Source organism: Bufo bufo, chromosome 1 (genome assembly GCF_905171765.1).
Source record: "Bufo bufo chromosome 1, aBufBuf1.1, whole genome shotgun sequence".
Taxonomy (NCBI): Eukaryota; Metazoa; Chordata; class Amphibia; order Anura; family Bufonidae; genus Bufo; species Bufo bufo.
The window spans coordinates 288,168,673-288,192,848 of record NC_053389.1 but is presented as its reverse complement, the minus strand read 5'-3'; the positions used below and the strand labels follow the sequence as shown (position 1 = coordinate 288,192,848).

The 24,176-nt window shown below is 41.0% G+C and overlaps 1 protein-coding gene across 2 annotated transcripts; it reads right to left on the bottom strand.

Moving 5' to 3' along the window:
- Nucleotides 1-2,870: 2,870 nt before the first annotated feature.
- Nucleotides 2,871-23,804, bottom strand: SPARC (secreted protein acidic and cysteine rich). 2 transcript variants are annotated; one of them, XM_040440271.1, is made up of 10 exons: nucleotides 23,663-23,804; nucleotides 11,044-11,113; nucleotides 10,389-10,445; nucleotides 10,219-10,309; nucleotides 9,818-9,939; nucleotides 9,018-9,138; nucleotides 6,763-6,896; nucleotides 5,473-5,621; nucleotides 5,109-5,257; nucleotides 2,871-3,650 (listed from the first exon to the last, which is right to left on the bottom strand). In XM_040440271.1, the coding sequence occupies exons 2-10, from the start codon at nucleotides 11,098-11,100 to the stop codon at nucleotides 3,622-3,624; spliced, it is 909 nt and encodes a 302-aa protein (XP_040296205.1). In that variant the 5' UTR covers nucleotides 11,101-11,113; nucleotides 23,663-23,804; the 3' UTR covers nucleotides 2,871-3,621. The 2 variants fall into 2 exon arrangements, with proteins under 2 accessions (XP_040296205.1, XP_040296210.1); XM_040440276.1 differs by having other exon boundaries at nucleotides 10,389-10,442; nucleotides 23,663-23,803.
- Between the last annotated feature and the right edge of the window lie 372 nt (nucleotides 23,805-24,176).

The following is a 24,176-nucleotide window of genomic DNA, read 5'->3' as shown; positions in this document are numbered from 1 at the left end:
AATATGCTCCACTGATGATGTATAGGCAAGGATGCATTACTTCTTACGAATGTGCATTTCTTACACCTGGAACTTCCTCCAGCAATAACAATGGATTGCAAAGATATAGGGGTTATAGCAGTTGTATAGGCTAACTGCCTCTGCCACATATGAATACACCAGTATTATTAAGGGAACATTGTGGTTAATGGCCCTGTTGGAGCTTTTTCATTGGGGCTCAGGAGTTTTGCTTTTTGGTATCTGTTGCCAAACCCACAATAATCTGAGGCCTTTATTAAGTAAAGAGTTTGAACAGATTAGAGGCATTCACTTGTAGCACTTGGGTCCCACTATCTATAACAGGATCTCACCTACCATGTAACCTTTATGATACTAGCAGCTTCTTATGCGGGACCTTTAGGCCCCTCAGGCACCAGGGCCCAGGTGCTGCCTTTGCACCCTCTATAGCTACACCACATGGTCTAGATGGGACAACCCCTTTAATGCCACAGTCTACTGTTCTACAACCCCGTTAATGCAACAGTCTACTCTTCTACATTCCAAATGTAGTGTGTTCTTCATTTGATTGCCCACATTAGAATAGAGCTCTCAGCCCATATTGTATACCTCCATTACTTCTGTGCTTTAATTAGACGTGTCTGATTTCTCAAGTAATATTCATTAGCTTAGGGTGAGCTTCGGAGCCCTTTTGTGTTGCACAATAGTCAGCTTCTCTGTGTGGTCTGGGCAAGTCTTCAGGTCATTTTTAGACAGAAGGTGAATGCCAGCCAGTGTTGCCCATGCCAGGAGTTTCACGCCTACATTCTGCATTTTCAACCTTTGATGTATTTTGAGCTTATTGTGACTAGCAGGAGGCATCTAGATGCAGACCGGACGGGATCACATTTCACTGTTGATGTTAGGTATTTGGCACAGGGCAACTAGCCCAAAGTTTCGAGGAGAAATCAGAGTTTCTTTAGCTTTATGTTTTGTAGAAAGTCATGAAAGCACATTGTAAAGGCCAATTATCACAGATTTTGACTGTTTACAGTACACGCTCATAAGGGTGAGTTCACATGTCATGATGAAATCATGACAGAACCATGTCATTTTACTTCAAATTTCATTGCGATGTGTGGAGTCACCATATACGTAGATTATCTAATACAACAGCAAAAGGGTTACAAAGGACGCCATGTGTCCCACTGAATTTTATTCTGAAATGCTATTTAAACTATGGAAAAATTATGTAAAAAACAATCATTGTGTGAGAAAGGTGGTCTGCTGAGCTTCACCATTTGTCTCTTGTCTATGAACTTCTGGATTTAAAAACTTGTACCTGCAAAAAAAGAAGTCTTTTCAAAGTATGTATTTTTCCTTAGCATCGTCAATTACTCGATCCCCACTGCAGTCATGTGATGGCCTCAGTAACATTTTTGGCACTAGCAGTGGCCCTGGAAGGTGGAGTGGATGGGGTTATACTACACGGACTGCTTGCACTGGGTAGAGCTTCTGGAGGATGATATTACAGCACTATGCATGTTGGATTTTGAGAGCACTGGAAGAAGCTGCAACTGGAGGTTAGAGGAGTAATGCTGAGGTAAGTGCATAGTGTGATAACACAGGTATCTTGAAACAATGTATTGTATTCTGGAAATGGTTGGCCACTTAACCAAAGAATGCAAAATTATATCAGAGAAACCCTTTAAGGCTTTCCTAGATGTGATACTATCAGTGACCAAAAAACACATCTTGATTTTCAGGCTGATTGGCCATTCACTGTATGACATTACTGAATAGATACTATTTATCCCAGAGAGTGCCCTGCTTTTATTGCATTAAGGAAGTTTGACTGTTTTTCTAAGGTGGTGCTAAATTGTTAATGAATATACATGTTAGGCTACTTTCACACCTGCGTTAGGTGCGGATCCGTCTGGTATCTGCACAGACGGATCCGCACCTATAATGCAAACAATTGTATCCGTTCAGAACGGATCTGTATGCATTATTCTTTTTTTTAAAAAGTCTAAGTCAAAACGGATCCGTCCTGACTTACATTGAAAGTCAATGGGGGACGGATCCGTTTTCAATTGCACCATATTGTGTCAGTGAAAACGGATCCGTTCCCATTGACTTACATTGTAAGTCAGGACGGATCCATTTGGCTCTGTATCGTCAGGAGGACACCAAAACGTTTTGGTGTCCGCATCCAGAGCGGAATGGAGGCGGAACGGAGCCAAACTGATGCATTCTGAACGGATCCTTATCCATTCAGAATGCATTGGGGTTGAACTGATCCATTTTGAACCGTTTGTGAGATCCCTGAAACGGATCTCACAAACGGAATTCAAAACGCCAATGTGAAAGTAGCCTTACCCAATCTACAAGTGCATTTTTTAATCAATAGCAAAAGGGATCAAACAACCAATCATGAGAAACATCTTGATTTTTGTTTGGGTTCCGTTCTAAGATTACATTATTATACAATACTTTTTTTTTTTTTTTTAAGGGGGGGGGGTTTAATGTCTAATGTGGTTATTTCTGAGGTGGTGCTGTATGCCATATGTGATTACTTACTTCAGTATGTTGTAGTGCCAGACAGTTATACATTTTATATAATTCCTTTACAATGGACTGACCAGAAGTTTTTCCTATGTTAGACATTGATGACATAGCAAGAAAAGTTGTTCTGCACACCGAGGGGGTCTGCACTGGCTACATCTAGGGGGAACATGTGGAAGTGTTTTTATTTTGGGAATTTGAAGTTGCTTTCCTAAACACCTTTAAGAGGAAACCTCAAGGGGATACACTTGGATTGAGATCCATTTTACTCTATGCAGTCTGGAGTCCCAACACCTGACACTACAGGACCTTTGGGTAAGAAGAATATATCATAATGATGATATTTTATTTTAATCTATACATTAAAGCATGTGACAAGAAGCAGTTTCCGTGAATGCAAAATATGAGGAAGAAATACTTTTCAATGTTTTATTCTTTGAGGAGCCTCAGTTTTGATTTTTACGCCAAACTCTCTAAATCAACATTGACATTCCAGGCGAACCAGTCTTGTGCTTGATGGAACCTCCGCCCCATCAAATATCAAATACCACCACCCGCCCCTGCGTACCGGTCAGGGGTTAACCCCTCCATTGCTAGAGTCTCTCGGCAAAACCTGGGGGGCTACTCCAGCAGAGAAGGGGTTAAAGTCCTGCTTTAACACTCTGTTTAGTGTAGCCATAGAAAATAACGAGAACATAGGCAACAAGAGGTTTGAAGCAAGCACTGTAAGCTGCTCTATTCATCTTTGTTCTTAGGAAGAGAGGAAATAGGTGGAAGTCAGGAGTTGGACAGATGGAAACATTAGAAAAGAGTGAAAGAAAGAGAGAAATTTGATCTGGTCAAACAATGGATTTCTGAGCTAGTGGTGACACGCTGTCATCTCCTCCATGCGCTACGGCGTCTTGTTGTGTTGGTCTCAGCACCGTTAATAGAATCTGTTCTAAAGTTAGCACCATTTTATTTTTTTTTGCTGCCCAACCCCCCGAGAGACAAATTTACAAACTAAAATGTGAAAGAGGAGATACAAAATAAAATATTACACAAATAATTTCAGATGAGACAAAAATCCATTGATTTCGCTTAGACAATCATGTTCTGATCCACGTCCTCTGCAAGAAACAAAAATGGTGCATGTTACTTTACATCATGTTTCTTTATTGTTACTTTAAGGCTACCTACGTGACCATGTCTCTAAGATGTTTCATACGTGGTCTGTAAGACAAGCAACCATCATTTTTGATTCTTTTCTTTAATATGGGGCAGTAATGTGGGTAGCATGCAGAATGAGCTCTTATCATTCGTAATCAGGAAAACCTTTACCAGCATGAGACCTTGATCAATATCCCTATAACATTTCTAATCTAGTCCAGATATTGGTAACAGCTCTGTTTTTTCACAACCAACATACCTTAATCCAGCAAGAGCTAGGTTTCCATTAGCTGGGATAAGTTTTTAGCGCTCATTTATACAGTCCGATATAAAGGTCAGTGATCAGAAATTAACAGCTAATTCCCAATCACTGCCAGCATTTACATGCAGCAATAATGTCCTCTCAATGGGGATGAATAATCATCACTACGATCATTCATCCCCATAGAGTTTCATTGTTTGTCTGCAGCACATCCCTGTTTACACAGGCGCCCAAACAAACATATGAATGCTTGTTGCGGATAATGAACTCGATAATCTACTCATATAAATCGGCACGTAGGTTTGCTACATCCCTGGGCACTATTCCCTCTAATCTATGAGCTCAGAAAAAGCTAGCATTTATTGCAGAGGGGTTGAGATGGTGTTTGGCTTATTGTACCAGATTATACAATATGTTGCTTTAACGCTTTCCAAAAAAGAGCACACATCTTAGTGGGTACACTAGTCCTTGTGTCTTTTTGTGTGTGGTTACATTGTGGAGTACCAACTATGTCTGGACTATTTTTCTGAAAACTCAAGTGTTTTACCTAGGTCTACATAAAGCACAGATAATCTGAAGGTCTGCCTCTATGCATTACATGGAATTAATCTCCACAAGTATTGGCAGATGACCCCCACTCTCTAACTTCCTAAAGAACCTTTTTGTCCTAATTCTCCACACTTAAAGCGGTTATCTGAAAATTTGATACTGAGGACCTATCCTCAGGATAGGTAATAAATATTAGATAGGTGGGGGGTCTGACTCCCAGGGTCCCCAACGATCAGCTTTTTGAAGAGGCTGCATCGCTCCTTGAACACTTAGGCCTTTTCCTAGGCTAGTGACGTCACTGTATGTCGGTCATATGGCCTAGGTGCGGTGCATTCAGGTGAATGGGGCTAAGCTGCAATAGCAAGCACAGCCTCTATACAATGTACGGCGCTGTGTTTGGTAAGCTGTGAAGAGACTAACATTCACCGGAGCTCCGGTGAGCGCCACGGCCTCTTCTAACAGATGATCAGTGGGGCTCCAGGGAATCGGATCCCCACCGAGCATTGCAATGTGGCAAGTTGTTGCACTGTGAGTGTAGGTGACATTTGTACAGTAATAGACATAATTATATTTGGTACAACCCTGGAAATCTTATAATTGTACTTACGCTCCTTGATTCCAAAGCACTTGGCCCATTCATCCAAAGCAATGTATTTGTCATTGTCGACATCGCATTCCTCAAAGAAACGAGTGGTGCAGTGTTCCATGGGGATAAGAGGAGCACGGAGAGGAGACAGCTCAGTGTGGGAAAGGTATCTAAGGACAGAATACATTAACCATGGATTTATCATTTGAAAAAAGTAGGACATGTTTGTTTCAGTTACATGATATATGCCTAAAATGTCTCACATGACATAGCATCTGTTCCATATGAGACAATTTAGAATATCTTTTGGAAAAAAGCTACAGAATTTTGTATTCTACTTGTCCTCAATATTAATGGAAGTTAATAGTAGCAAAAAAAAACATACCCATCAATGGGGTGCTGGTCCAGCTGTCCAAATTGCCAGTGCACAGGGAAGATGTACATATTGTAGTTCTTCTCAAAGTCACGTGCCAGGAGCTCAACAGAGTGTTCTCCAGCTTCAAGACGCTTCTCGTTCTCATGGATCTTCTTTACCTGTATATTACATTATTGTAAAGTGACATTTATAAATCTATACAAAGATTCAACCATTCTATGGGATCTAAAGATAACGAGAATTTAAGGAGTCCGGCATTGGGGCATGTGCGGTACAGTTCTTTTGAAGAGCGTGAAGAGCATTTTGTACTGCTCGATGCGGACGCAAGATTACAGGGCCGGGGGTGAGAGGTGGATTCAAATGCCTAGCCCTTTCAATAAGTCAAGGGAAGAAGGGGCTTGAACAGAAGATTGGAGGTACTAGGATGCACTTAGGAGCTAAGCCAACCATTGGTGCACTTAACAGCTCGTTTACATATTGAACCAAAAGGCTTTTTATTTGAGAAACCAGCAACTCTGCAAGCCCTACGAGGCATTATACTTGGTTGATTAGCAAAACTCCTAACGACAGACTACTTTTAAGTGTCTTCCAGGATACAGAAAAGAGAAGGGGTCTAGAAGGACATATAGATCCTTAAAGGGGTTGTTCGCCTTTCAGCACATTTTCCACAGACTCCCACAGCATTGCTGGATGTATGCTATGTCACAGTGACTTGCTGCAGGGGTGATATGGGTTACACATCGGCGCTGCAGCCAGTCATTGACTGCAGCCGTCACGTGACCAGGTGATGGAACTAGAACTCAGCGGCAGGCATTAGATAAGTACAATTACCTTTGCGTATCTGGCCATGCTACGAGGGTCTGTTGAAAATATGCTGAAAGGTTAAAAAAACTCTTTTTGCCTTACCAGGCTCTTTATACATTTATGACCTATTTGATTGGTCATCAGTATCAGATTGGTGGGGGTCCAACACCCTGAATCCCCATGATCAGAAGGTTTTGGAAGGCAATAGAAATAAAACTGTGAATGGACTTTTTCTGGATAAAATGGGACAATCGCTAATTTCAGCCTCTTTGCTATATCTGCATTCTCAATTACTTTTAAGTCCAAGTAGCAATTGTCATTTATCACTAGCATTAATCATTACATCTATGGCCATCTGAACACTTCTTTTATCCAAGGCTCTCTTCCCCGGATCATCATGTGACTGAGGGTAGTGGTAGATACAACATGTCTGTTCATACATATAAAATACAATGCAAGACATAAGATGGAATTGTTATATTTCTGTTTTATTACCCTTATCTTCTGTTTCTCATTGAGTAAATTGTTCTCGTCATCACGCTCATAGAGGCTGACTAGGACATTCTTAAGCCAGTCACGCATGCGCAGAGGGAATTCGTTCAGCTCAGAGTCCACACAGGGAGCAATGTCTGTAAAAGAAGAAGAAAAATGGAGATAAATATGTTTGCTTAAATGGTAAGCTAAGAAGGAAGGTTGGACTAACACAGTAAAGTACCAGAGGATCACAATAATGGTCCCCAAAAGTCCAGCATAAGATGACCACAATAGCCACTAAGCTCTGTTATGCATTGATTTACAGAAACTGTATTAGATTATGATGAACAGTATGATGAAATTTAAAGTGGGAATACACACGTAAATGAAAGATGGCTCTAAAAATCATTTTCTTATTTCCTGTGGTGGGCCCAAGGAATTTTTGTCAGACGTTGCTAAGGAGTCAGCTTAGAAAAGTGTACAATCAGTTTTTCATCTAGTCTAACTGGACAGAGAATACAATGAACGGCCTTTGGCCTTCACAGATAATCTTCACCCTAGTCCTGTACTTTGTAAGTAACAGAACCAAGTAAACGCACCAGCATAGTGGCTGACACCATTCACTTTGCCCAGAAATGTTGGCACTGTTAATGTGCTCACAGTCAGTCTGAAAGACCCATTTACAGGGCAGTCTTTGTTGTAGCAAAGTTGACTGCCCAACGTTCCCAGTCTTGATAGAGCTTTCTTTGTCCAAGCAGGAATGTCTATTATCCTGCCTGTTGTCACTGACATACTCATAGGGAAGTATCTTTTTCAAAAGTGAGTTTTGCACTGTTAAGTTCTTGAACAACATCAGGTAAACCTTTTTCCTTGGAGTGGCAGCATTTTGTGTAGGAATGAGCAAACACTGCACTTTTCTTCTTCAGACAATAATAAATCAGAACATTGACTCCCAATAGGTGTTTAGATATATTTAATTATTTGTGGAATACAACCCTTTATTATATTCAAATCAAGCTGCATTACTAGGTATAGCCAATGGCCAAGAGTGGTGCTGTTTCTGGAAAAAAGCAGAGCCTTTTTCTAATTTGTTTATGGAAAAAAGCAGAGCCTTTTCCTAATTCCAGACATCCCTGCATCTTCTAGCATGCAACTTATTAGATTCAACAGATTAAGCTAATGTTCTGAGAGTAATGCCTCATCTGGATTCACCTAGAAACACATACCACCAATAGTCCTTTTTTTTTTCGTAACCCCAACCTATAAACTCTAATGAGCAGATATATATGCAATTTATCAGCCCCTCCCTCATCATAAAAAAATATTTAGTGGGAATTGCATATTATGCAATAATCCTAGCCCACTAAGCGGCACTGCTTTATGGGTTAATGGGTTGAGTTGTATCATTGTAAAATAAAGTAATTCCTAGCTCCTACACATTTTAATATAGCAAACATTGTGAGATGTAAGCTTGGAATTGTTGTAAATTTAAGTATAAATCTAACAATAGGTTTATTATCCTAGAATGAGCAGAATGTTCCATATAAAACATTACATTGCAGGCTAGAACACATCTCAGCACATTAGGACTTAGTCCCTAGGGGAAACTGCGATGTTCATTGGCTGCATTCAATTGGAGCGCTGAGCTAGCAGTATGCAGATATTTGACTCCCAGCAGATGTAGAAGACATCTTTCCTCATGGGAACTGCACATGCTCTAACCAGCAACCAAAAATGAAATGACCCTGAGGCCCAGCAATGGAAAATCTGAGTTTATAGTCAAGATGTTGGAGCAAGTATTCTAAAATAACTTCATCCTTATCATTCATGTCAAGTAAATTACATTATTTTTTTTTTCCTTGCTCCCCCAACCCTTGGTTATAATACGTAGTGGCTTTAACTACAAACCAATGGAGAAGTATCAAATATCTCTTCTGACTACTGGATTCATAAAACCCAAACTATTGATATGTTTGCCCGTACAGTATTACTTAACGTGTTATCATCGTTGAAGGGGAGGCTTTCATAGACCATAGGCATTTACCAATGTATCTCCTGTTGGCTCCAAGCAGCTTTTCTCAACAGTTGGTCAATTGGAGCCGAATGGAAACAAAATTGCATGATGGTTTTCTAACATCACAGTTGTAGGACCCCCACTAATGGACTGATCAATTATGAAATGTTACTGGCAGAATTTTGTAGCCTGTACTGGTTGCTTCATTAGAAATTGGATTTTGGCATAGAGGATAAAGACCATAAAGACCATAGTGACTCACATTTGCATGGTCCAATGTAATCCAAATGCAGTTTGTGTCCTTTCTTTGTTCCTTCCAGGGTACATTTGGTGGCAAAGAAGTGGCAGGAAGAGTCATAGGTCTTGTTGTCTGTAGCACAGACCTATGTGAGAAAGAAATGGGAAAGATGGTTATTTCATAAGAACTTTATGGCGAGTCTTTCATTTACAAGGGTTTGAAGGGTTCTAAGAATGTAACAGTAATTTGAAGGTGTATATAAACCCTTGTTTAGTGGCATTTTCCTCTATCCTGTATGTATTTTTATGCTATATGCTTCTTCTGACCTACTGTGCATCTAGCTAGCATACCTTCCTAAAGAGATATGATATTGAAAGAACTGGCACACAAATATCAATGAAATTTCTGCAAAGTAGTAGCCTTAAGATTTTTACAAAGATGATTATAAAGTTTCAACAGTAATACTACAAGTGAATAACACTCTGTCTTAGTCTTGATTTTTGCATTTACTGATTCACATTATCTCGCACACAATCTCTCTCATTCATATTCAAACAACTTCAAGTTTGGAATGTGCAAATAGTCTAAATATGTTGCTTCAGGCCCAAACTTGAATCTGACAACTGGACAACTTGTCAGAATTAGTATTTATTCTATATATAATAAACTTTGTTGAGAATTAAATTGATCAAGACCTTCCAAATACAGTACTGGTCTTTATGATGCCTATGAGATAAATAGGATGGCTTGGCCTAAATCTATTTTTCGGATGGTTGAGTAGAGTTGGCTACTATGCAACCTACACAATCCATTTCAAGACTTACCTTCTCAAACTCGCCTACACTTGCAGGGCAGGTTGATGGATCTTGGCACACACACATTGGAGAGTTGTTCTCATCTACTTCACACACTTTGCCATGCTTGCAGTGGTGGTTCAAGCAAGGGTCTATTGGACATAATGTTTTATAAGAATTTAGAGAAAGAAGAAGGTTGTGTTTTTCAAGTTAAGGGTTAAAAATTCAAATTACACTGAAACTACAAAGTACACCCATGTCTTAGGTCCTTGAACTGTCTTCTTAGTTTTCTTCAGGTTTGTCATTGTTAAAGCATATATTTTTTTCTGGAAACCGGTCTAAATATTCTGTGATATATTCTCTGCCCCTACAGAATTAAATGTCTATACAGAATATTGCAAAGCTTAGTATTAGCCGGAAGCAATCCTTACTTTCAGGTGTGGTGGGTTCCTCTTCCTCATCTATTGCTTCATCAAACTCTCCGACTTCTATTTGCACGGGGTTTGCTCCTACTACTGTCTCCTGTAAATGCAAAGAATGAAAATCAAAGAAGGTCCAGAGGAATTGCTGGTCTATAGATGTCAGATTTAAGTTGTCTAACCTCAGTCACAACATCTTCTATCACCTCTTCCTCTTCTGGCAAAGCATCCTGTTGCTGCTTAAAGAGAGGAGAACACAGTTAGTGAGCACCAGGGTATAACATATATTACCATCAATGGGACACTGAAATGAAGTCCGAAAAGAAAATTGCCACATAAATGCTGTACATGAAGTACTGAGCATGGGATTGTATGTAAGGAAACCTTTAATAAAGCAAGATCTTTTCTCTCATGGCCCAATTCATGTTCAGCAGTGGATCAACTAAAAAGAGGAGGCAATAGCTCTGCTGAGCTATGTCTGACCCATTAAGCCAAGTCCCTGCATCCTTCTCTGTTGGTCCACAATAGAACATGGATTGGGCCACAGCAGAAAAGATCCTCTAGATCAACAGTATAGGATAATAAACCCAAAGTGTATTTTGCCTTTTTCAGCTCTACTATGTTAGTTATGTCTGACCCATTAAGCCAAGTCCCTGCATCCTTCTCTGTTGGTCCACAATAGAACATGGATTGGGCCACAGCAGAAAAGATCCTCTAGATCAACAGTATAGGATAATAAACCCAAAGTGTATTTTGCCTTTTTCAGCTCTACTATGTTAGTTATTATATCAAATTCAAGGAAGAGGAGAATTTCATTGTATATAAATGAATACTTACAGGTGCAGCTAGTGCCTTGCCAGCCAGGCACAGGACGAAGAAGATCCAGACTCTCATTGTGCAACCAGATCTGAAAAAAAAATCCAAGTTTAAGTCGAGTGACATGTAAAGCAAATGTGTACAATGATGCATGAGACTTTATTGATCATCAAGTTATGAATATAGTGAACCCGCAAGAAATTCACTTCCATATAAATACCTTATAGAGGTTGCAATATTCTTGGTCTAACAATTTTGGTTTAACCTACCAAGAGGAGTGATGAATGTGTTCTAAACTTTATCTAGAATTCAGGAGGCTCCATTGCTAAACTTGTAGTGGGTGGGACCTACCGCATGTCACAGAGCATAAACTACAGACATTTGTTTGGATCCAGCCAAACTCCACTTTCTGGACCCTGCGAGCTTTAGTTAAAAAAACTTTGTGGTTTTCACTGGAGTTTATGGTTTATACAGTATGTCAAGTATGAATATGTACTGCAAAATCAGGAAAAGCATGTAGCTCAGGGCATGAAACAAGTCCTGACACACCAACCAGGAGAATTAGGAACTGTGGTGTGATAACCAGAAGAATAATGATGAGGAAGAAGACAACATAGCTGGACTGTAATATTAAGAAATATCAGGCAAGTTCTATAAAAGGTTGCTGTGAGCAGAGTGAAGATGTATGCCGTGATGACCATGCACACATTTGCTTTGACTTTCCATCTGATTCCTGAAAGTGGCCTAGTAAGATGGTAGTGATAGAACTGTGTGTATACCATAATTCTGTAAGGACACTTTCAAACTATCATTCATGGTACAACTTGCTGCCAGGCCCAATGTCCTATTGTAGGAATTTTATTTTACATGCCATTTGCTCAATGCATTCAGGACATGCTGCATCATTGATACATTGAGTTAAATGGGCAAAACGGTTGCATTAAGAAAAACCCATATAAATCATTCTTTTTACATGCAACATGGTTTTCTCGAGTTCTCCAGTAAGGAAAAACAGGTTACGCAACACTAGTGACTAATTTGTGTATGCACAGTGTATGCTGGCCCTATCTCAGTATGTTCAGGTAAATGCTCAGTATTAAGCTGCTCATTCACTAAGTCCATGAACATGACTTTGCTGCGTGTATGAGCCTTTAGGAAATCATAGCCACCAGACATCAGCACTGGGCAGTAGAAATTATGATTTTTTTTTTATTATTCTTTTTACATTTTAACAGTACAATAAAAATAATTTTAATATTCTTTTTAATATTCTTTTTTACATTAGAACTTAGGCTACTTTCACACTAGCGTTCGGGGCTCCGCTTGTGAGCTCCGTTTGAAGGGGCTCACAAGCGGCCCCGAACGGATCCGTCCAGCCCTAATGCATTCTGAGTGGATGCGGATCCGCTCAGAATGCATCAGTCTGGCTCCGTTTGTCCTCCGCTCCGCTCAGCAGGCGGACACCTGAACGCAGCTTGCAGCGTTCGGGTGTCCGCCTGGCCGTGCGGAGGCAAACGGATCCGTCCAGACTTACAATGTAAGGCTACTTTCACACCTGCGTTAGGTGTGGATCCGTCTGGTATCTGCACAGACGGATCCGCACCTATAATGCAAACGCTTAGATCCGTTCAGAACGGATCCGTTTGCATTACCATGAACAAAAAAAAAAAAAAATTTTTTTTTTTTTTTTTTTGGTTCATGATAATGCAAACGGATCCGTTTTGACTTTGCATTGAAAGTCAATGGGGGACGGATCCGTTTGAAAATTGAGCCATACTGTGTCATCTTCAAACGGATCCGTCCCCATTGACTTACATTGTAAGTCTGGACGGATCCGTTTGCCTCCGCACGGCCAGGCGGACACCCGAACGCTGCAAGCTGCGTTCAGGTGTCCGCCTGCTGAGCGGAGCGGAGGACAAACGGTGCCAGACTGATGCATTCTGAGCGGATTCGCATCCACTCAGAATGCATTAGGGCTGGACGGATCCGTTCGGGGCCGCTTGTGAGAGCCTTCAAACGGAACTCACAAGCGAGCCCCGAACGCTAGTGTGAAAGTAGCCTCAGTCAATGGGGACGGATCCGTTTGAAGTTGACACAGTATGGCTCAATTTTCAAACGGATCCGTCCCCCATTGACTTTCAATGTAAAGTCAAAACGGATCTGTTTGCATTATCATGAACAAAAAAAAAAATGCAAACGGATCCGTTCTGAACGGATCTAAGCGTTTGCATTATAGGTGCGGATCCGTCTGGGCAGATACCAGACGGATCCGACCTAAACGCAGGTGTGAAAGTAGCCTTAGGACAAATTTTCATTGCAAACTTTGCTGACGCTTCACGGGTCACTTTATGTTACATCATATCTGATTAACTAGAGATTTTACTGAAGTACTTTGAAATAGATCGACCTACAAATGTTCATTTTCATTCCCAGTACACTTTGTAAAGTGGTCAGATGGAGTCGGCCAAAAAAACTTCCTTTCATTGGATTTTCCCTGGCCAGGGATCTCTCCTCTGTGCAGTGTTTCAGGTTGAGGTCAGTTCAGCTTTGTTAGCTTTCATGAGTGTCTGGGTGGAAAATTACTGCCACTTTTGGCAGCTCTCTTTACTCCCGATGCCCTGGTCATCTCTGCACAGGCTGGGGCACCCTGTTTTATTTGGCCGTTTCCTTGCACTCATTACATGCATGCTGGGAGTACATGCTTTATGTCCGCAGCTCAAAAATAAACAAGATTATTTAATCACATTTCACATCAGAGAGCGAAAACACCTTCGCTAACCAAAAGCAACACCAGGGCTGCGATGACTGCGGTGCTCCCCCATATTTTCAGGTACCTTGTTGAAAGCTTTCTTACTAACACTATAATCTAATTAAATCTGAGGGGAGTGACACAGGTATAAAACGCAGGTATAAAAAGTCTATCACTCATCTGTGTAGCCAGGGTTGGTTTATAACAAGGGTAAAAGGGGCAATTGCTCCAAGGTCACTACCATCGAGTGCCCCTCACTATCTGGAATAATTAGGCTACTTTCACACCAGCGTTTTTGCTGGATCCGTCATGGATCAGCAAAAACGCTTCCGTCATAATACTACAACCGTCGGCATCCGTTATGAACGGATCCGGTTATATTATCTTTAACCTAGCAATGACGGATCGGTCTCTAAAACCATTGTAAGTCAATGGGGGACGGATCCGTTCTTCTTTTGTGTCAGAGAAAACCGATCCATCACCATTAATGGAGTCATGACGGATCCGTCTTGCTTCGCATCCCAAGAGGCACTCAAAAACGCTGCTTGCATGTGTGCGTCATGGGAACGCAATGAAATGGAATGGAACGCATTCCGGTGCACTCCCTTCAGTTCAGTTTTGTCTCCATTGACAATGAATGGGGACAAAACCGAAGCGTTTTTCTCCACTATTAAAACCCTAAGACGGATCTCAATAGGGCAAAGGGAAAACGCTGGTGTGAAAGTAGCCTTAGTCCTATTCCCTGAATCCCTGGTCAGGAATGTAGTATTCCCGACTCCCATCGAATGTAGGTGCGCATACACATTCTAAAATCACAGGAGCATTTGTAATGTCTCAAAATCATAGAGACATTTCTATTCCTCTTAATAAAATAAATTATCTAGGTCTATTAGGTCATGATAGATTACTAATGTTCAAACTGCTGCTAAGCAAGCCCTATTATGTAAAGCCAGGGGCGTTACTGTAGGGGGTGCCGAGGTAGCAGTCGCTACCGGGCCCAGGGGCCTGAGGGTGCCCAAAGACCCTTCTACTACATAAGAAAACACTGGTATTATAGAAAGTGCATGCTGGTCAAGTTACACGTCTGGCTGGAGGGGTTAGGTCAAGAATTTGGCATGGTGGGTGGGGGGAACGGATGCAGACTAAAACCATGGTCATGTGATTGCCCCCTTAGGGAATAATTTATATTCCCTCTGCCTTTTAGTAGTCAAAGGTGGAAGTAACTGATAATAAAATACAGGAATTATCTAAAAGAGGCCTGAAGCTGGTCATACACATTAGATAAATCTCAGCCAAATCCTCCTATTTTGACGGGACCGGATGACCATCTAATGTGCATGGAGGCATCTCAAGAGCAGATGTCAGAGGAGATAAGCATCAGGCAGTGGGATTTCGACCGACCTATCCTTTTGTTCTTGGGACATAAGCCATTGTTAAAAGGTATCTGGCAGCAGTTTTCTCCCCTCTCCTTGTTCAGGACACATGCATGATCAGCATGTGTATTGGGAAGGGTATGGTGGAGAGAGAAAACTGGTGGTTGAACAAGCCTTCAGCCTGTGGAAATCATATAGCATATATTGCATATATCCAGCTTAATATATGACTCAGACCATGACCATGCCTGGACTACTAACAATGTTGTATATCCGCAGTTGTGTAGAGACCTACTGCTGTCACTCATTGAGTACAATAATAGGACTGGCCAACTATGTTATGTGTATGGGGATGTGCCAAATCTCCACCAACAGTTGATGACAGAGGAAAAAGTGGAGATAAGCCGCCTGCAGGGTTGTCTGATATTCTCACCTCTTTTCCATAAAGAGCACATACACGCTCTGCTGAGTTGTGCTTTCATGTGAATGGGGATTCATGCAGAATAACTGTTGGCCAAACGTGCTTTTGGCCAACAGCTATTGAAGGTGTATTATTGCTGTCCTTAAAATCAGTTAGCTGGCAAGTTTTAGCAGTAGAGTCCTCTTCATGACCAATTTCAAGACTGTGTAATTTCCAATATTTAAGATAACTAAAAATAAAAAGCAGATCCACTTGAATGTGCAGAAAAGTGATATTTAAAAATCCCTTGCAAAATTTATTTATCTCATATACTTTGAAGAGTGCTACTAGTGCAACTTTATGGCAAAATATGTGCTGATGCATAACACGTATAGGAAACCTGGATGAATTGACCCTTAAATATTTGGTTGGACCCCAATGTATCAACAAAAATGGTTCTCATATGTTAAACTCATTGACACAGAGGTACAGAACTTGTATTTTGGTTGGAAGGTCCAATAGAGGTAAACGTGTCCTGTAGCAAACAAACCTCAGCTCGTCATGATCTCAGAGCAAGGAAAAAACAAGTTTATTTCAGAAGAGTAAACTAAGTTTATGAAAGAGACTTCTTCTTGAGCCTCATCTATGTCTGGAAACATTTCACTTTGTACACTTCATGGACAGAGAAATACACATTGGCTGGATTCATCATTGAAGATGAAGCAAATGTAGCCATTAACCCGTTTGGTCATTGGGTTTTGCATCCGTTCCTCTCAAATAGTGGAGAGGAAGTTTTCTGTTTTTCCATTTTAATAATGTTCTTGCATACGAATTTATAAGTTAATATTGAATATCTCAGAAGTTCAGACCTTCATCCAGGAATCTTCCCAACTTTACATAGTTACTCAAGTAGATAAAAGACACACGGTCATCAAGTTCAACCTTTTAACTGTCAAAGAATAAGCTACCTTTTCTGATAGTTTTGGGTGTCACTCTATGTGTCAATACTCTATGAACTTCAGAGTCAGGGCCTCTAGGGGATGGCAGTTTATGGCCTCTGGCTCCTGTCCTCGAAGTTCAACCTCATAGGACTCAGGATGCTAGGCCTGAAGCCTATAAGGCAGTAGAATGATGCAAAGGTCACAATGACATCATGTGAGCTCCTGCACTGGTTCTTGTGTGATAATGTCATTGCGCAAGACCCGGTGCAGGAGTGGTAATGTCAACCGGACTGCCAGTGCCGGGACACAGCAAATCAGGCCACAGGTTGGCGGGGAATGGGAGTGAGGCAAGTTGTTTAATACTAAACAGTTCCACTACTGGGGACACTGGGAGGGGGGGGGAGGAGCATTATATACTGGCACTGCAAGTGGGGGCATTATATACTGGTACTATGGGGGAACATTATATATATGGGCACTAAAGGAGGAGCATCATATACTGGGCCTATGGGGAGTATGGAAGAGCATTGTATACTGTCACTGCGGAGAGGGGAAATATATAGGGGCACTACAAGAGGAGCAGTATATCCTGGTACTATGGGGGGAGCATTATATACTGGTACTAGGGAGGAGCAGTATTATATACTGGCACTAGGGAGGAGCAGTATTATATGCTGGCACTACAGGGGGGATTGGAGGAACATTATATACTGGCACTACAGGGGGAAAAGGGAGCCTTACATACACTGGCACTATGGGGGTGGGCGGAAGAGCATTAAATATACTGGCACTACAGATAATATGGGGGATCATTATATACTGGCACTATGGGGGGGATGGAGGAGCATTATATACTGGCACTACAGGAGGACAGTGGAACTACACATATACTGGCACTACGGGGGCAAGCAGTGGAGCATTACATATCTTGTCACTACTTGGGTACGGGGGATCATTATATATTCTGGCACTATAGGGGCAACATTATGCACACTGACACTATAGGGGGGTATTATAATACAGGTGGTTGTACAGGGGAGTTTTAAATGTAAGGGGATATTAAAAACAAAGGGGCACTGCAGGGGGCATTATAAATTCTGTAGGGGCATTATTATTATTAGGCACAATATGGAGGGCATTGCTACTAATGGAGGTACTCTTGGGGAGCATTATCACTATTGGGGGCACTGTAGAGGGCACTATTACTAATGAGGGCACTCTAGGAGAGAATTAGCACTATTGTTGGGGCTTTGGGGAGCACAATGTGTGGGTGTATGGCACTGTTATTTCTGCAGTATATTATTTGGGGGCATTGGTATTGGAGCACAGTATTGGGGTAGCAGCAGGATGGCACTGTTGGGGGCACCAGGGTGGGAAGGATGATGGGGAAAATGAGGAACCTAAGATGTCTGTGTGGCAAACTTTGCATAGATAGGATGCACCTGAAAAAACTTATCATGGCGGTCTGCTCCCATTCGAGGAGATGATGAAAGAGAACATTAACATTAGAGGAGACAACACTGGATGTAAGAGGTATGTAGTGCCATTTGAATTTTTGCCTCAGGCAGCAGAGAACATACAATTGGCCCTGGTCAGGGTGGTTAAGGTTTGGTCCAATGCCACCTACTGTATTTTGCTGTGGAGATGCTGTCAGAGTGCTTTGGCAGTAGTTTATCTCCCATGAGAATTATGGATCTCAATGGTTGAGGTAAGGAAGGAGGTCTTAACGTAATGGATATTACCTACATCTGCTGTTGGTGGAGATTGCACATTAGACTACAGGCAGATGATCATTGTCATTGGAACATCTAATTTGTAAGGGAGCCCATATACCACGGCAGACATACATGTCGAAAACCATGCTATGACTAAATCTGGCCATTAACCTTAGAAAAACTGGATTTTGGTGGGATTAGCCCATGAAATAATGTGAATTTGGGCTTCTCAACTTTCCCTGAATGTCAAATATTTTGGACTGCCAAAGGTGTATGGCATACCTTATTCTCTCTATTAAAATAAACATGTTTGCTTGGCCTGTGTCTTGATACTGTGGCTGCAGATTGAATTTTTGGGAAATCCATTTTCTAATCCTTACCTTTTAGCTAAACCTCCATACACTTACACTTTTATACACTTCTAGTGAATAAAAGCTAATCGATTTTTTTTTACCAGTGGTTTTTAATATTTTTGTTCTCTACTAATCATTATTCGGTCCAAACAAACATGCAACTGCGGGATAACAAAATCAGTTGATTATTATGTAGCATGTATGGCCAGCATTAAGCTTTATGAATGCTATAAAATGGTTTGGGGTATTCTCATCATAAACACTTATGACATATCCAAAAGATTTGCCACAAATGCTTGACAGGTAATAAAGGAATGCAGGTCATAGGACGCTCACCTATAGGGAGAATGGGGGTCCTGTGACCTGCATTCCTTTATTTTTAGTGGTTTCACTCCTCACAGACATCAATGGAGAGGAATGTGCAAGATTCCAATGAGATCTATAAGATTTAGGAAGGAGCCATGTGCTGGCCACCATATGACATGCATTACAATTTTTTATTAATTAGAATGCCTTTCAGGAAAGGGATGTACAATACATGAAGAGATATTTCCAAGAATATAAATGTTTTTTTCCCCATGGAACCAGAACAAAGCTGTTGAACAGCATGTTTACATGGAATTTATAGATTTCTTATGCCAATGGTCAATTTAACAGAAGAAATCAGTAAGATACATAATCTGTTCATATCTTCCACAGTTGCACCTCATATTGAACTTTGAGGTTGTTTTGCACAAATGGAAAAAGTTGTTCCTGTAAAACCATATATTTTATAGACATAAAGTAAATAGTTACTCAAGTTCTCAGAGGTGTGATCATCTTGAGCTAAGGAATGAAGAAACAGGAAATTTATCTTGGTCTGAAGCCTAAATAAAATACACCTGTGAAATGGGATTGTATGTATATATGATCACCAACGTCATCGCCCACTGAAGTGTGTGGAGGAGAGGAGCATGGCATGGTTGTAAATCAAGCCTTGAGAAGAAACACCATCAAGATTAGTTATGATCAGGCAGATGTCACATGCCTGTATGTTTACCTTATATACTACTGTATATCTAATAGTATTATTCTATGGTGCTTTTAAAGCTATGTCATATTTCTAAATTAATTTTAGTATTTTTATATTAAATATATACATATATACACACACACACATATTAAAACAAAGGATGCTAATTTGAACTTTTATGAGGTTTGCTCACATGTTGCTATGAGATCATAGTGATAAATACCATACAAGTCTATCGAAATTATCTGTCTACAGAGACTGACCAGCCACTCAAGAGAATTATGGCTGCTGGCCTTATATCAACTGAGTCCATGAAACTTTTCCCACTCCTAGTCCCCTAAGGATTGCAGATCATCTGTCAAACATTTCCAAATTCAGCTTTAGAATTAGTGTTCTTCATATGCCGAGATGTTCTTCATATGCTGCTAATTGTTTTCTGGTGATTGCCTTATGTAGGTCAGAAAAGTTTGATGTATGTAGAGCAGGCATGCTCAACCTGCGGTCCTCCAGCTGTTGTAAAACTACAACTCCCACAATGCCCTGCTGTAGGCCGATAGCTGTAGGCTGTTCGGGCATGCTGGGAGTTGTAGTTTTGCAACAGCTGGAGGGCCGCAGGTTGAGCATGCCTGATGTAGAGGAATCTCTGTTCTACACAACGGGGGATGCCTGGAAATTATGAATTAAAGGGGTTTTCATATCAAGAAAATACGTTGCTATATATCCCATTATAACACCTCCTCCTCAATAAATCAACATGAATAGCCACTAACTGTGTCCCACTCTGGAAGACCTGGTGCATCCATGTGCTGCATGGATATCTGTTCATTTTAGTGGCCAACCTGTAGTACTATATTTCACCTGCAGTGGCCACTGTAGCCGCAGCTTCCCAAAAATGATATCTGGAGGATTCGGAAGCCAGAACCATGATCAACTGATCACAGAAACAGCTTTTATCTGAGGTCTCCATAAAACAACACCTTTAAAGAGGACCTATCACAACTCCTGAGATGCCTATTTTAATAGCTTCATGCATTCCCTGTGTAATAACAATTCTGGAGAATCTACCCTTATGTCTGTATGATGTGCCATTCCTTTATTATTTCTACTAGAAGTTATGAAGGAATTTCTAGCAGTCTGCAGTAAGGGTACAGAGGGGAGGTAACCAGTTGGGGGTGTGTACCTGCACAGACTCACTCTATCCAATCAGTGCTGCCATGGTCAGACTGTGCAGGTACACCCCCCCCCCCCCCAACTGGTTACCTACCCTCTGTACCCTTACTGCAGACTGCTAGCAATTCCTTCATAACTTCTAGTAGAAATAATAAAGGAATGGCACAACATAGAGCCATAAGTGTAGATGTTCCAGAATTGTTATTACACAGGGAATGCATGAAGCTATTAAAATAGGCTTGTCAGGAGTGGTGACTGGTCCTCTTTAAGAATAAATGCTAATAAGGACTGCCAAGAGCCTTTTCTAAAAAATGTGACCCTTTTCTTTATTTTACTGGTTTAATATATTAACAAAATAAAAACAGAATTTTTATATAATTTTCTGATGCTTTGTATCAGTACTATTTACCCTTTTACACAGGCCGAGGATCAGGACATTTATTGGATAAGCGTACATATGAATGCTTGTTTTCGTGTAAAGGAGCCTACGAGATCCCACTGCTTGATATTATGTAAGGTCGTTAGGGGAACCCTGTAAGCACTTTTTCCATCAAGATCCAGAAGTTTCAAGTTACATATCTGGTTTCCATCACACTATTCATACAGGGGGTTACCACTTTGTTCCCAAAGACTTTCTTTTAGGCCAGGTTCACATGGTTCAGTTTTTGAGGATTCCATAGGAAGGTCAGAAATATTGCAAATAATAACACTTCTCTTCCTTTTTCAATTTTTATGGGTTAAAATCTCTAAAACTGCACCATGTGAACCTGACCTTAACTGTTATTAATTGCGATCCAATAAAAATGAAATATCTTTCCAGCGACCACACTGTGTGATCCTGGTCTATGGATGCCTTCTTAAAAGATATTTCTGGAAGCCCCAATACTAGGAGACCCCCCCACCCCCCCACCCAACTGTTTGTGGAGGGGAGCTGCAATGTTCATGGTTGCGGGATGCACATGGACCGCATCCTTATTTTGTGGATCCGCAATCTACAGACCACAAAATGCATATGATGGGGTGTGGGAGGCCTAATCACTACACATCCAGAGTTTACAGGCTGGGGTGCTGACAGTGAACACCACTCCTGCCCTTAGCTAGGAGAGGTTGGTTCAAACAGGACTTAAAAGGGCGTTTGTAATACAAAAAAGAAATCTTACAACATATTTAACAACCTGTAAAAAAAAAATCTGTGTCAACTCAATTAAATGAAAAAGTAAAAAAATAAATAGATAACCACCCCCCCTATAAAAGAGAGAGAGAGAAAAAAAAAGATGTAAAAAGGATAAGGATAAAACAATAGAGCTGACAATCAGGATTCTCCTTTTTATTGGATCCTATGTGGGAAATGGGCCTTAAATGAAGGCTTGACCTGGAGAGACCAACTACTCTGACCATCCCAGCCTACAATGATGAGGATCGGCCGGTAAAGGAGGACCTGACCATGTTGCTATAGCACCGAGCATTCCTCCGAGCCTGAGTAATGTGAGAGGGGGGCCAGGCAGGGTGGGGCTTCCAGCAACTTTGTAAAGTTGATTCTCTCTCCCATATAACAGTACTCCCCCCCCCCCCCCCTTCTCCCATCCCACCCTTCCCCCCTTTTTTGCTTATGTGGCAGACAATGCTTGTGTTAACCCTTTTATCCCCCCCCCTGCACTGTAGAGGAACCTGCCACGCATTGACAACCACAATTTATGTGCACAGCTGCAGCTCTTTGCTTTTACAGATGTTGTTTTCCCAATTTTACTATGAGCTTAAATGTAGCAGAGCCGAATTGGTCATTGAACACTAAGACTGCATTGTTTGCGTGCTGGGGAATTCTTTAGTAGGTTTAGCAACAGTTCCATAGATAATACATTGCAATGTCACCAGATTCGGAGGTGGCAAGTGAGAAACTCAGCTCTGCTACATTTCTTTTGTTATCTCTCATGCTTATGGTATTTTATGCCTATTGTATTCTTGTTATATTAGTTCTGCTAACACCATATCTTACCAAATGGAACCTATTGATGATAAAGACTAAACTGACATAGGTGATATATAGATAGATTATAGATAGATAGAGTAATCAATGAAATACAGAGGAAGCCTTTCCACACATGAAATATACATTATACTGTAACTATACAAGTACTATCAGATCTGGAGACTAGTGTGATAGATACAAGTGTAGCAGGGCTGAATCTGTATCTTATCCCTATACTTCTCTGGAGTAGGTTGAGGCGTGTGTGTGTGTGTGTGTATATATATATATATATATATATATATATATATATACACACACACACATCATATCCCATTGCTTTAATGCAGCTGGACATTCCTAACATTGCCCTTGCTGCCGCTATCACAGATGAAGGGTTCTCCTGAGCGGATTGTTCAGATTCTTCCTCCTTATCCACAGCAAACTTCATTCCTTATCACAATGGAATTTTAAGAGGCAAACCCAATGAAGAGTTGCCCCTATTAACCCCCTTACGCCCATGCATGAGGCAATGCAATCCTATAGTAAAATGAGGGATTATTTTCATTGCATTCATATTGTACACGGCAATTAAAGATAGGTTGGTTTCCTGTGAAACTGAGAAGAGATGTGGTAAAGCATGCCTACACCGCGGCAGAATATATTGGTGCTAAATAAATTATACGTCATCATATAACTAAAATAGACATTTACAATGCTGCTACCTTGTATAGAGGAACAGATATAGCAGAGCTGAATGGATAGTTTGCATTTTTAAAGGTCTACCTGCAGTGCTATGTAAAATGACAAAATCAGCTCTGCTACATCTGTGACACACCTACAATCAGATTGCAGATTATAGCTGCTCCCTAGAGTTTCTATGGTACAAGTTAATCTTGTAGTTTTATAGACCGTTAGACAGTCCAGCACAAGTTTAAAAAGTTGTGAGCAGAGGAATCCATACCTTTGGACAAGAGAGGAGAGAGCTTCAGCCTCTGGGATAGTCTGAAGAAATCTGAGGGGCACAGGAGAAGTTAGCAGAGAGCAGAGATGGGGTGGGTGGGACTGTGCTGTCTGTCTTTCTCATTATTTCATGGGAGGCTGTGCTAGCCCCATCCTGCCCCCCTTCCAGTCCTATTCTAAGGACGCAGCCCAAAAAAAAAAAAAAAAAACTTCAGACCAGAGCAATCCACAGAGAATCCCAAACTTAATGCCCGGAAATGGATCCTAGTTACAGAATGTCTGCTCCGATATCGTCATGGGCATAGCTATAGCCATGGCATTGGCTGTGGGGCCCAATCAGGACCTTTTTGTCTGGAGTAACAATATGGTGGCTTTTGCTATAATGTGGGCTTTCTGATATGTGGCATTGTACATACATTTAATTATATGCTGCTGCTCTAGTTTTCTTACACTAGGTGGTGGAGCCCCCATCTTATTTTGCTATGGGACCCTATAAATTATAGTTACGCCTCTGT